We start from the raw sequence: 14,387 nt of genomic DNA on the forward strand, positions 1-14,387 counted from the left end.
ATTTTCCATTATGCACATATATTATCATTTTATGTACCCAATGAATAATGATAATATTTTCAAAATATAAAGATTATATAAATATTATGCTATTTTTATTTGAACGATGAATCTAAATAATCTTTATACAACTCTACATAACTTTGTATTATAATATACTACATTTATAAATGATTTTCTGCTAAAATTAGTTAAACTTACCTAAGTATAAAAATACTAAGGATCTCTTCTCTGAAAATCGGACTTCTAAACATTTGTTATTCATTGAATACAAATTTACCATATCCATTTCACAATGACATTCCATTAATAATGCAGTCACACAAAATCATAACAGAACTTGTTGGTATTGTTTATTTTTTATAATATGTAATTTTTTAAGTGGAAAAAACAATTTCTGTATAACTGTTGTACAGAACGGCAGTAACTATTAAAATTGTAAAGTATAAATACTTATGATTTAACATTATTGCATATACCTATTCAAATTAATATTATAAACCATAACATTAGAATAGATATAGTTAATTTAAAAAATAATTTTATTTATCACACATTTTTATCTCAAAAGTATTTAAGTAGTAATGTTAAAATGAATTATTCGAAAACCTATCCGCTTCTTGTTGAGTACTATAAACATCTAAAACATCATTAGTATGCCTATTGTTCTGTGATGTGATGTGTATTTTGGTAACCGAGCTCTAGGCTTATTATTGTTAGTTCCTGGCCAGCACTGCAACAAATAAAAAAATTCTCGAAAGTATGCTCATTACATATTTAGTTAGTTGTTCCCTATTCCTAGCTTCTATAAAAATGTTGAAAAAATTTAAATTATGATAACGTCACCGATGATACTTAAAACTTAAAAGTATATAAAAAATATCTAAGTCAGGCTCCATTTGATAACTATATTCTGATATTTGTTCTCTTAACATGATATTAATGAACATTTACAATATAATATAATTCTACACTTAGTCCAACTACTAGAACACAAACAGAGAACGATAAAAATATTTTAGTAGTCAGCCCACTACTAAAAACTAAAAATTCACTGAAACACTACACTATCTTTGTCTTGAGTCTTTTTCCTTGGAGTTCAGTGTCACCACCCTTAGGCCGTTGCATAACTATTTGATACATTACACAAAAAATAAAGATAATACATTCAATATTTCAAAAAAAAAAATATATTAGATACAAATGAAACTAATGATACATTTAATTAAGTATTTGAAATGCTTAAAAAAGTTTTTAAATTTTAAATCATATATTTCTTAAACAGTTTAAAATAAATAATAAGCATAATATGTTGATGTTAGGTATACATATCAACCATAGGTATATTATATTAAAGATATCAAAGTTATCAATGAGTTTATTTATTTAATATATAGGTAATATATTTATTTTAAAATATAATTAGGGTTTGTTAGTATTTGTTTTTAAAAATAATTTTACTGAATACGCTTGATCAGAGATGCTACACTTATATTATAGATACCTAACATTTCTTTGATGTGTACAATTTTATGAACTTTTAAATTTGTTGACAACCAAACTGCTTACCACGCACTGTACGGTCTTATGTAGTGTTAAATATGATGGTTTAGTGAACGTTTTGGAACAGACATCACATTTAAGCGGCTTGTCTTCAGTATGTATTTTGATATGTTTTGTTAAACGTGAACGTGCAGAAAACGATTTTTCACAGATATCACATTTATATGGCTTTTCTCCTGTGTGTATTCTGTTATGTATCGTTAAATTTGAATTTGTAGTAAGCGTAAGTTCACAGACATCACATTTATATGGCTTTTCTCCGGTGTGTACTCTTGCATGTCGTTTTAAATATTTACTTAGAGAAAACGCTTTTTCACAGATATCACATTTAAACGGCTTTTCTCCAGTATGTACACTCTTCTTATGTGAATTTAAAGATGAAAGTGCAGTAAACTCACGTTCACAGATACCACATTTAAACTGTTTGTCTCCAGTATGTGTCTTTTTATGTTGAATTAAAGTCCATAAATGGGCGAACGTTTGTTCACATCCATTACATTTGAACGGCTGTTCTCCGGTATGTGTCCTACTATGCCTTTGTACAGAGTCAAGTGTAGTAAACGCACGTTCACAGATGCCACATTTAAACGGTTTTTCTCCAGTATGTGTTCTGTTATGTACTTTTAAATTTGAAAGTAAAGAAAACATGCGTTCACAGACATTACACTTAAACGGCTTTTCTCCAGTATGTGTCCTTTTATGTTTAATTAAATTCGATGAATGGGCGAACGTTTTTTCACATCCATCACATTTGAACGGTTTGTCTCCGGTATGTATCCTGCTATGCCTTTGTACAGATTCAAGTGCAGGAAACGTACGTTCACAGATACCACATTTATAACATTTATTTCGTGTGACGATTTTTTCTGGTGCACATAAGGTTCTAGAAAAAAAATACATATTTATTCTTCAAATAAACAACAATAAAAAATATTTAAAATTATTTATCTGAATAGGTACGCAAAACACACACGTGATCTAAAAATTTTGTAAACTAATTATAAAATAGGTACCTATTACATTAATTTAAATAAAATATTTATTATTATTATTATAGGTTAATATAAACAAGGAGAAAGTTGAATGATTGAAAAATATACCTATCTTTAACTTTGTATTTAAACACATTTTTATTTATTTATATTTTTATGTCTCCCGCACTTTCAACGACTTATAACTCCATTCAGTTTAAGTTGACCCGCTTTCGCGCATGCATACTGAGCCGCCGAAACAGTCTGACCCCCCTGGTCGGTGAATGGTGTTCCGTGATTAGGCGCTGCCGTCGCCGATCATCGTTTACGATCGGAGTCAACAGCTGCCGCCAGGCATACGACATTGTATACAGAGTATTAAAAAGAATGTCTTGCTTTTATCTTTTATGTATTTATTTTTCATAATATCTGTAGTATTATTCTTTAGTATACACATTTTTTTTAAATTTTAAAACATCGTCATATTTACATACATTTTATACAATTTTTAAAACATCGTCATAATATTTACATACACATTTTATACAATTTTAAAAACATTGTCATATATTTACTGATTATGTGATTTTAGTCAGACTCGGACTCAGAATCTGACGATGTGTCACCGGTAATTGTCAATGTCAAATTTGATGTTTCCGCTGCCAACACTTTGTCTACAATATTGTCTATTTCCCAAAATTTTTTTTCTTCTTTTATTGTATGCTGTATAAAGTTTTTCCACATTACTTGATCTACTCGTTCTATACCCTCTAATAATAATTTTTTTACATCTGGTAATTTAAAAGTACTATTATTCATTTTTACTTGATTCTTAATAGATGACCACGCGAGTTCAATGGGATTGAGCTCGCAGTGGTAAGGAGGTAGTCTCAAAATTGTTTTATTACTAGCTTTGGCGAATTCGTCTATCACATACTTGTTATGAAGTGGCTTGATTCTTTTAACAATTTCCAATAATTCTGGGATAACCATGGTATAATCAACGACCTCACCTTTATCTTCTAACCATTTTATTATTTCGGCCTTCCTTGTAGACGATGTCGGTGATTTGTCTTTCTTTACCGAGTGATACGGCGCGTTGTCCATCACTATAACACAGTTGTCTCGCAGTTGAGGTAAAATGTTTTCCATCCAATCATAAAATGTCTGACCGTTCATCTCATCATGATAATCCCGTGAATTTTTTTTCGATTCAAAACATAACAACCCACCGGGAACAAATCCATCTTCGGAACCGATGTGTAGAACAATAAGGCGTTTACCTTTGCCACTTGGAGCCGGAGCACCGGTTGTGAGCCCCTTAAGGAATGTATCACGGTGGGATTGTATTGTTGAATCGACCCATACCTTATTTGGGCATTCGCCAGCATTTACCCATGTCTCGTCCAAATAATAAATGTGACGACCCTGTTCTCGGTATTCTCGTATTGCCCGTAAATATCGTCTACGCCATACAACGATTTCGTTTTTTTCAGTTAGAGCACTATTACGACTGCGCTTACAATAACGGAAATCCAGATCTTTAATAAGTTTGAACAAATTAGTTCGCGATGTAGCCGGTAAACTTTTGTCATCAGACACTTCTTTATGTATTTTATCGATGGTTGGAATTTCAAGTCGAAACCAAATATTATGGACATGTCTACGCACTGCGTTTCTCGAAAAGTCATCGTATAAATGGAAAACATTTTCTCTTACCCTTTTGCGTTTCGGAGAAGTCACTGTACCTGTCTTCTTGTATTCATTAATTGTCCTGTGCACAGTTGACTCGCCAATTCCCATATTTTTTGAAATTATCTGTCCCATACTCCTCATGGACATGTTGGGATCTTCCTCCAAATTTGCCTTGTACATGTTTATAATCCTTAAACGTTCGGAAGAACTAATTATCTAAAAAACAAAATATTTTTATTTAAAAAAAAAAAAAATGTACGTTTAGTACATTAGTACCAATAGTTCAAAAAATAGGACTTAACATCTAATACTTAAATATATTTTACATAATACTCACTTTTCCTCGTTTATTTTTTTTTATTGCTGATGGAAATAATTTGACTGACGGGCCTGCAGTCTCTGTGTTCCCACTTTTATCCATTGTTGCAAATAAATTGTAGAATAAAATAAAAATTAGGTTTCAATAAAATGTTTAAACGAATCAGTGGAGTGTACAGGAATATACGTGTACGCGCGGAGTAGCATAAACGTTGTGTTAATATAACACACGGTGTATAGTGTCATATTCACCAGGTGGAAATGCGACATTGGACACTAGCGCTGCGAGACATGCGCGACCAAAACCAGTTTTCGTCTGACGAGTGGGTCAACTTAAACTGAATAGAGTATAGATCAGTGGGTTTAATAGTAATGGTTTAGACTCAATATTTTAATATTAAGATGACACACCCAAAAATAGGATAATTTTAAACAGTTAAAGTACAAACGATGATAGTTGAGGTACAAATGTACAATCGAAGTTACATAAATACTTAGTTAAAGTATGGTATAAACTATAAAGTAAAAATAGTATAAATAGCCGTTACATTTCATATTACACTATGATTGGTATTTTACTTATAATAATGAAATTCTCAACTTTCTAAACTATCATTTAATCGATTTACTTCTTCAATCAATTCTGGTCTTAATTGCTCAGAAAGTTTAGTTGACTTAAATAGCACAAATCAAAATAACTTAGTTAACTTGCCCTCATATTGTACTCTGTATGTTTGTAAACTGATATTCGTATAGGGTTTAAAGTTGTTTATAGAATTCATTAGAAACTTTATTAGAATATTCATTATGCGATTACACAATCGTGTTTATAGAGTCTAAGATTTTAACAAATATATTAAAATTAGCCTTTGCATTTCATACTACACTAAGATTTGTATTAAATTTATAACAATAAAATTCTTACCTTTCTAAACTATTATTACATTGATTACTTTCTTCGATTTCTTCCTGTCTTAATAACTCAGAAAGTTTAGTAGACTTCAATAGATCCCTTAAAAAGATTACAAAAACATAAGTTTATTATTTTTTCGTACTTAATGACTGTTCAGATAAGATGCAATGTAAAAATTAAATAAAACACCAATGTGTTACGTTATGTTAGATTAATAAATAATTTAGTTTTTCTCACTCTGAATTCATCCCGGAATCATTAATAGTTGAAGGCTCCATACTGAATTATGTCCTGAAAAAATGTAATGACCGTAATTTAATTTTATTAGTGTTAATATAGACCCTAGATGAGATCACAGATGAATACATTTAAGAGCCGCAGTTGTTAGTTTTTTTAAATATTTAGTAAGGAGACGTTCAGGAGCCAGAGTTTGCCCATTGAACCTGTGTAAATTTGCCTTATTTATTTAGCCAGGGCTACAGGCCTAATGAATGAGTGTATTGGTCCATATACGCCATACGGTATCAATAGATCGGTCATGATTTGTAGATTATACCTATGTTGGATTGGAGAAATTTGGTTTACATTACATCTACTATGTTTCTACGATTTGAATTGAAAAGGAAAGTTTAAGTTTATTAAGAATTGATATCGTCAGTACCCGAAATATAACTATTGTTAAATCATTGCATATAGTAAAACGTAAATATTTCACATTTGAATTGTTATATTATTATCGTTGGTAAAACATTAAGATATTGAAAGCCACTACAGGCAACCATTGTAAAATTAAATAATATTAGGTTGTATAAATAGGTTGGATATATGTAGGTTGTATTTATAGGTTGTTGAAAATGACTAAAATTTTAGGGATCTAAGAAATCTATCCTAAAAGTTGACTAGTTAATATAACATTTGATATAAGGTCATGAATTTATATAACTTTTTTTTTAACGAGTTTGACCATTTACAATTTTATTTTCCGTTGCGAGAAATAGCTCTTAAAAGTTTGGTAGTGAAAGGAAAACAAAAATGTTATATCTGTTGGAAATATTGTTGTTTTTTTTTTTCATTTGTTTTGTTTTCTTTGTTATATTCACCACTATTTCACCCAACAAAATTATTTATTGTACAAAAAAAAATTATGTATAGATTGAAATTATTCTTTTAATAATAATAAAAAAAAAAGATTAGATTCTTTAATCGATAAATTCGATAACGCCCGATCTAAGGATAATTTTTGTATACTTTGCACCTAACTAATTGACGTACCTATTACCATAATTAGCAAAATGCTTATTTCAAAATACGACTTTCTTATTGGTCTACATTTAGCTAAAGAATCTAACCTAGTTTTTAAAAAAAAATATATTTTTCAAATTAGAAACTAAGTAGAAATATTTAAAATTTAAATGTTGGTTTAGTTCACCTGTAGGTAGCATAACCTCCAATTAGTTTATTTGTCATTATTACAACACTCATTTTATCAATCTACATTCTACATAGATCACTATTAAACATTACAAAATACAAATATAACTACACTATAGCTTATATTCAATAATAATATTATAATCAATCAATTAATCATTAATGTATAAACAAAACATGTTTGATTAATATAAGGTTATATAAAATAGGTGTATTTATCATACAATTATTCAACATGACTCATGTTAGTTATACTAGGTGTAGCAGAAATAACTGATAAATTAAATATCTTTTGTTCAAATCAATATTTGAACATTTTTTTATGTATAATTTACAGGAGGATGAGGTAATATTTTTGGGATAAATTAATTTGAATTTTGAACCGTAGGTACTAACTTTTTTTCAATATTACCTTTTAAGACCAGATATTAAGGAGACATTTTCCATACAAAAAATATTTACATTTCATATGAATTTTCACAATTGTTGTCATGTGTTTAACTATAAATCAAATTTTTATTTTTACTTGGGTCGGATTGTTCTATTACATTTTGCAAACATAAACTTTACACATGTCAGACGAGCATTCAATAAGTACACGGTTTCTCATAAGTAGTTAGTGAGTTTATTCTGCAAGGAAGAAACTAAAAAATATATAAGCACAATTTTTTTTTATATTAGTTCCCACAAATTACATATTTAAATGAAAAAAACAGTTTCAGTTATTTTGTTGTTATAAATTCTAATATATTATAGATTTTAGGTAGGTTTTTGAAACTTTTACTATATTATTTTATTTTTTATACACAATGATAATTTTAAAACATTTATTTTAGGTGATTGTACTGTGCTATTGACTATTTATACCATCAATCAATTCAAACCGTTATATACAGTGCCTCTATTAACCCCAAAGTCAATAAAACTCAAGAATATCATCATATCGGTCAAACCATCTTAGAAAAAATCAAAAAACTTGATTTGGTTGATAAAAAACCAATTTATTATATGCTTCTCATGTGGAATCTCATACTATAATGATTTGTAGAGCATTTAATAGTGGGGACATGTATTTTTACATTTCCGCCTCATAAATCATCATGTTGAGAATAATGTTTTGAATTGAATTAATGAAAGGTTTATATTATTATTGTAATATATATTTATTAACTAGCAATTAACGTTAATAGATAGTTATGAATATTTTACAGGGGCTTATAATGTTAATTACTCCGGATTTACATTAAATTAAATGTAATGTTTGGTTTTAGTTTGTTTCTCAACAATTTGAGGGAACAGATGTTCTGGTTTAAATCTAGTACCAATTATAATAAGGATATTATTTGTGATTATTTTATATGAAATATTATTAAAATGCATCTTTTAATTAATTCTGACAATTTCCCATATTTGTTTTACATCATATTCTTATCTCCTATTATACAATTTTAATTTTTAAACTATTTGTTTTAATATACTTTTAGAATATATTTTTTTAAATTTACAATATGCATACATGTACATACTAAAAAATATAATAAGTATAATAAACACTGGTATCTTATAAAACTATTGCTATATTGTCCATAACACAATATTAATAACAAAATGTTTAAATTTATCTTGTGCTTCAAACTATACATAAATATGTATAAATAAACTTAATAGTTATAAAAAAAAGAAAGAGACTAACAAATAATTATACAAGAAATGATGCAATGTATAGTTTGGAGTTAACTGCAGCAAGTTATAATCATAATTTTAAATATAAACATAACCGAGCTCACAGGGCGTTATAAATATATCTAAATTAGCAAATTCAATTTTAGATAATATTTTTCAAATTAATATAAAACAAATTTTATAATAAACTACATATGGGCAACTAGATTTGAAATTACAAATCCTATGTATTATCTTATTTTATGTTCATGCCTAATATTATAAGCTACTTAAATAATTTCAAATTATATGATATAATAAAATATAATATTAATTTTTATATGATCTATGAATAGCTAAATATTTTTAATTTAAATTTATTTACAATTTGTATGTTGTATTTTAAGATCATTTTAATAGACAAATTAGCTTATAGGTGTAATAGGATATTTAACTAATCAGTTACAAAGTACAACAATTTTCCATACTAATGGAACCTTAGGTCAAACTGTATCGAATTTATCAGTTGCAGCTTCTGTATATTACAGATGAAAAAAATATAATAATTAATGCCGCGTTTACCTAACTTTTTGGCGAACGGTGCGACCCCTACATGAAAAATTTAAAATCCACAGACTTTTTAAATTTATTTAAGAAGTTTAATCTCCTTTGTGACATGTAGGTAATTATGAAAATGATATTAGGTACCAACCAACGGTACCGGCTATACACATCTTTTAACCGCCAAACTTCTCGGAACTGTATTTCGCTAATGAATCAACGAAATATAAAAATGTTGAAGCTTAAATTCATAAAAAAAAAAAAATAGTTTTTATAATACACATGGCTATGCCCAGGGTGCCGCCGATGACTATACCGCCATCTTCAATGTTGTATTTGTATTGTGCGTGGGAGTGGAAGTGTGACTGTGTTTGTGCGTGCAAGCGTACGTGTATGTGTGCGTGTGACTGTGTGCGAGAGTATGTGTTTGTGTGAGGCTCTACAGGTTTTGTTTAGGCATGATATGTGAAACATAAAACACATGGCGTGATACTAAAGAACCAAATTCTTCTGCTTGACCATATTATAGTTTTGTCATTAATTCATTTTTACTATCCCCACGCACCAACCGAAAGACCAGACAGTAAAAATTCAGATTGTAAATTGTTGTTTAAAATTGTGGCTTGATCGATGATTTTCAAAATGTCTTAAAATGTGATTTACAACGATGTAATTCAATAATATAATATCGTATCTTGCCATAAAAACAATCTATAGAGTCGTATTATAATGATAATCTTAAATTTAGTAAGTGTTATATATAATTACCTTGTAAAAATGGATACCAAAATGCGTAGTTCTGAGACGCGTAAAACACACTGACAATCAAATGCAAACTGCAGTGGTCTGCACGGAAACTACTTGCTGCTACAATATCTACCCCGCCATCCACACCACCCCGTTAACCGTCGACACCACCTCGTCCGCCTTCCCCCACTTTACACACTTGTCCGCCATCTGTCCCGACGACCGTACCTACAATATTATACAGTAGAAGAATGTTTTTGTCATCGCGAACACAATGCTGTTGGGGTAGCCGATCATAGTACGACCCGTACCACCCGTGTACGCGTGTTTGGTAAAACTATCATATGCAGCATTTTCTGTATTTTTTTTTTTTTTTAATGCCCATCTGTGATGTATCCATAAAATTAGTACAATTTTGTAAATTGGAAAGTTAATATTAAATAAAAAAAAATTTTAATATTTATTTGATTAGACATATTCAAGATTTTCAAGAAAGAATTTGGAGTGTATCGGTACGTATCGGGTCAATTTTGAGCGCTCAAGATGTTACACGTGCAATATACAAGCGACACGTACCGACCCGTATCGGACTCGGACTCCGATACGAGGTGGTACGTAACTATTTCGTATCGATACGTAACGAACTTTTCTTCTTGAAAATCTTGATTGATTCATAAAAAAATGTGCGCTTATAACTCTTATTATTGTATTAAAAATAATAAATATTAAATGTAAATGATTAGCCAAAGTTGTTTTATATGATTTGAATTATTTTTATAAAAACATTTTATATTTCGTAAGTCCAGTTGTTATAGAAAATATGCAGGTCGAAGTGAGCACATTTTTTTCAGTCTTGGGGTGCCTTACAATATTTCCCTTTAACAAAAATACCATCTATCCACCCCTGCCTAGTATGACCATAATATTATACCTAGTTCCATAAGTATAGTTCCTATTAATTATTAGTTTTACTTTTTAGTGAGTAATACACACGAGTTGACGAGTACCTACACCAGTCTACATGACACCTACGAAAAATTACCTATTACAACTTTACTGTTCAACACAAGCTAGCACGCACTACACACTAGAAGACTACACACTTGTCTTGTTCAATGTTTTTGAGGACAGTGAAATAGTGATTAGATGGATAGTGACTTATCACTTTACTTTTCATATAATAATAATATATTTGTCAATCACATTACATAATAAGGAACTCATTTTTTTTTAAACCTTATTACAATTATTATAAAAAATTCACATGATAATACATTTGTCGATCACATTACATATAATAATAATATTTGTACACTATGTCACTATACGTGGCCACATGGGTAATAGCGAGATTTGGTGCTGCCATACCTAAGAGCAAATTGCCCACGTGGAAGAAATGTTTCAAACTAGTTTTTAACGAACTGTATTGCTGCCGAAGAGAAACACATAGCTAGCAATAGTTTAAGCTCTTTAGATCCGAAGACATCGACTGGATGACGGAAACGCAAGAAGCGTATTAGATATAAGAGCGCGGAAGGTGAATGGTTGTAAGGGTTCCGGGACATTAGCGGTCGGCTTTTTACCATGCCATTTGCGGTCAATTTATTTTTATTAACCTAACTAATTAATTAGCACCTAAAAAATTTAAGGAACTGTATATAATATTATATTTTAAATATGAGTACATATTATGTTATGAAAATGTGTTTAAAAAGTTTATTATTATTATTAATACAACTAAAGGTAATCCTCGAGGGTTTGAATAGGTAGTTAACTTAATAAAATATTAAATACGTTTAAGAATTTGTATAACTCTCTTAAAAAAGAGGCTGATAATTTGGAACTTTTATATGCGAGAAGCTACTTCAATATGAAAGGTAAAAGGAGAAAAAATATATAATATATACAATTAGACGAAAGAATTAAAAAATATTAATCTATGCATATAAAATCCAAATACCACTGACTCATTGATCACTGTATCTCAAAATCTACTCAACATACGGACTTAAAATTTGGAATAGAGGTTCTTCTCATATTTTCACCATTCAATAAGAAAGGATTTTCAAAAATGTTGTTTTTTAGTGGAGTAATCATTACCAAAATTGTCATACCTTTTTTAACCTAACCTTTTTTTTAAAAACTTTTTTAGTCGCTGGCTGAAAATAAATAACAATCAAAATATCTCTGTAGTGTTGGAATTAGTATTATATATTTATACGTAGAGCAAGGACTTTCATGCACTAAAAAATCATCAAGTATGCATTTAAAAACATGCACTTAAGCATAAAAAAAATTAAAAATATGCGGTTAAATATGCCCTTAAAAAAATTAATTTTATTATTATTCACTATAAGTAAATTGATTTGAATTTGTTTTTGAATGTCGGATCAAATTCTTCTTAATCATTATCCGTTGAAAATACAGATTCACCAAACTCGATTACAAAATTACACAAACAATAAGCTTTTGTCGAATTTTTCTTTTGGCGTATTACTCACGAACGTTATATACAAATTAAACTCGCGGAACTTACACACACGTGAAAAATCGGGAGATTGTAAATTCCGCCCGAAATGAACAAGTAAACACAAGGTCTATGGTAAATTCCGCCCGGAAAAATATCCAAGTAAAAAAAGGTACATGTAAATTCCGCCCGAAAAAATATACAGGTACAAAAATAGTTCCGCCCGGAAAAATAAATATTTTTGAACTAAGCATTCCGTGACTGTACGACGCGACCGTACTTTTCACAACTCGGCGCGTGTTATAACTTATAGTATTGGGAAGTCACAAAATGTACGAACATGAACAAAAAATAAATAGTATGGAAGTGATATTTTGACTTGTATTTATTATTATAATTATTACTATTTTAACAATTTTTAACAATTTTATATGCTATACAATATACTTATAATAATATGTGCTAATTATTGATGATGATTTTATTTTTACTCGTATTTATTATTACTATAATTTTTACTATCTTACGATTTTTAATACTTTTATATATATTGTGCTAATTATTGATTATGATTTAATTTTAGTATAATATTATGATTGTTATATTTACTTTTATAATTATTACTTTTCTTACGATTATACATGATTTATGTTGTAATTATTGACTTAATATGTGAAATATATATTTATTTAAATACTCACATCTTAATTATAATGTTTAAGCTATGTTATGTCAGTAATAATATGATTAATAAGACACATTCAGAAATTTGTTTATTAACAGTAATACATTTTTTCGGGCGGAATTTACATGTATGTTTTTTTACCTGTATTTTTTTCGGGCAGAATTTACATGTACCTTATTTTACCTGTAGTTCATTCTGGACGGAATTTACATGCACCCGGCAAATCTACTAGAACTAAACTAATCCACCCACTGACTAGATAGTTACTTGATACTATAAAATTTATCTCTATCGTCTTTATAAGTTTATAACAAATTGTTGATCTTGATTCATGGAAAATATTCACCAAAGTGCTCGATTTTCGATAAATCATCAAAATATGCACTAAAAGCTTAAAATATGCTCTTTCAATCAAAATGATGCCACTTAAACCAAAAAATGTCCAAATATGCAATAATATGCACTAAAAGTCTAAAAACTTTTAGCTTTTGGTCACAAACATTGTGAAAGGTATTGTGTACTTACTCTGCATACGTTTAACTAAACCAGAAAAATTCATGCAAATGCATGAAAGTCCTTGCTCTAATTATTAATAAAATATACCACAATTTAAATTAGACTTCATATTACATAAGGTTGAAATTCGTATTCAATTTTGTTTTATTTAATTGTTTTGGTATATTAAATTTTAAGATGAATATTGTAATTATTGTAATATGTAATTAGGAAACTGTTTGTTATTTTTAATAATAACTATAGGTCACAGGCCACAGCCTTAATCGGTAGATATAGGTACAACTCCTCAGTAACAAACCAACGATGCAATTGATTATTGAGGTTTTAAAATTGGCTGGAATAACCCGCCTTTGATCAGTTTGATCTTCTATTTTTTTTGTTAATTTGTAATCATAGGTACCTAACCAGATAAAGCATTTGTTTATTTTTTGTTGACCAGCCAATCCAATGTAACTTTTACCCATCATTGTTAGAGCATAACATTATATAAATAGCCTTGGAATGTTATAGAAACATGTTTCTAAGACGTTGAAATGTTACTATATTTCATGTTTATAGAATGTTGGTATGTAAACATAGATTACAATATGATAACAGGTACACAATGTTTAGCAAACGTTAATGATTGCTGTTAACATTGTAATTTAAATCGTACAGCGCTAGAATGTTTTGAAATATTAAATGCACAGTTTCTCGAGAAACGTCTTTTGATCTGAATGCCTTGGGTCGACCTTAATGTTGTATTGTTATCTGTTACAGGTTAAAATATGGTATGCGAGACGAATACAAAATTCATCATAATTCACATATATAACACATCCATAACAGTTATTCACCCTCTCTCGAAGACAAATACAA

The 14,387-nt window shown here is 29.0% G+C and overlaps 1 protein-coding gene across 1 annotated transcript; it reads right to left on the reverse strand.

The window, feature by feature from the left end:
* Nucleotides 1-1,460: 1,460 nt before the first annotated feature.
* Nucleotides 1,461-9,961, reverse strand: LOC111036340 (zinc finger protein 525-like). Its single transcript, XM_022318335.1, has 4 exons — nucleotides 9,883-9,961; nucleotides 5,698-5,751; nucleotides 5,473-5,559; nucleotides 1,461-2,446 (listed from the first exon to the last, which is right to left on the reverse strand). The coding sequence occupies exons 2-4, from the start codon at nucleotides 5,736-5,738 to the stop codon at nucleotides 1,531-1,533; spliced, it is 1,044 nt and encodes a 347-aa protein (XP_022174027.1). The 5' UTR covers nucleotides 5,739-5,751; nucleotides 9,883-9,961; the 3' UTR covers nucleotides 1,461-1,530.
* Nucleotides 9,962-14,387: the final 4,426 nt, after the last annotated feature.

This window comes from Myzus persicae, unplaced genomic scaffold (assembly GCF_001856785.1).
Source record: "Myzus persicae strain clone G006 unplaced genomic scaffold, MPER_G0061.0, whole genome shotgun sequence".
Lineage (NCBI taxonomy): Eukaryota > Metazoa > Arthropoda > Insecta > Hemiptera > Aphididae > Myzus > Myzus persicae.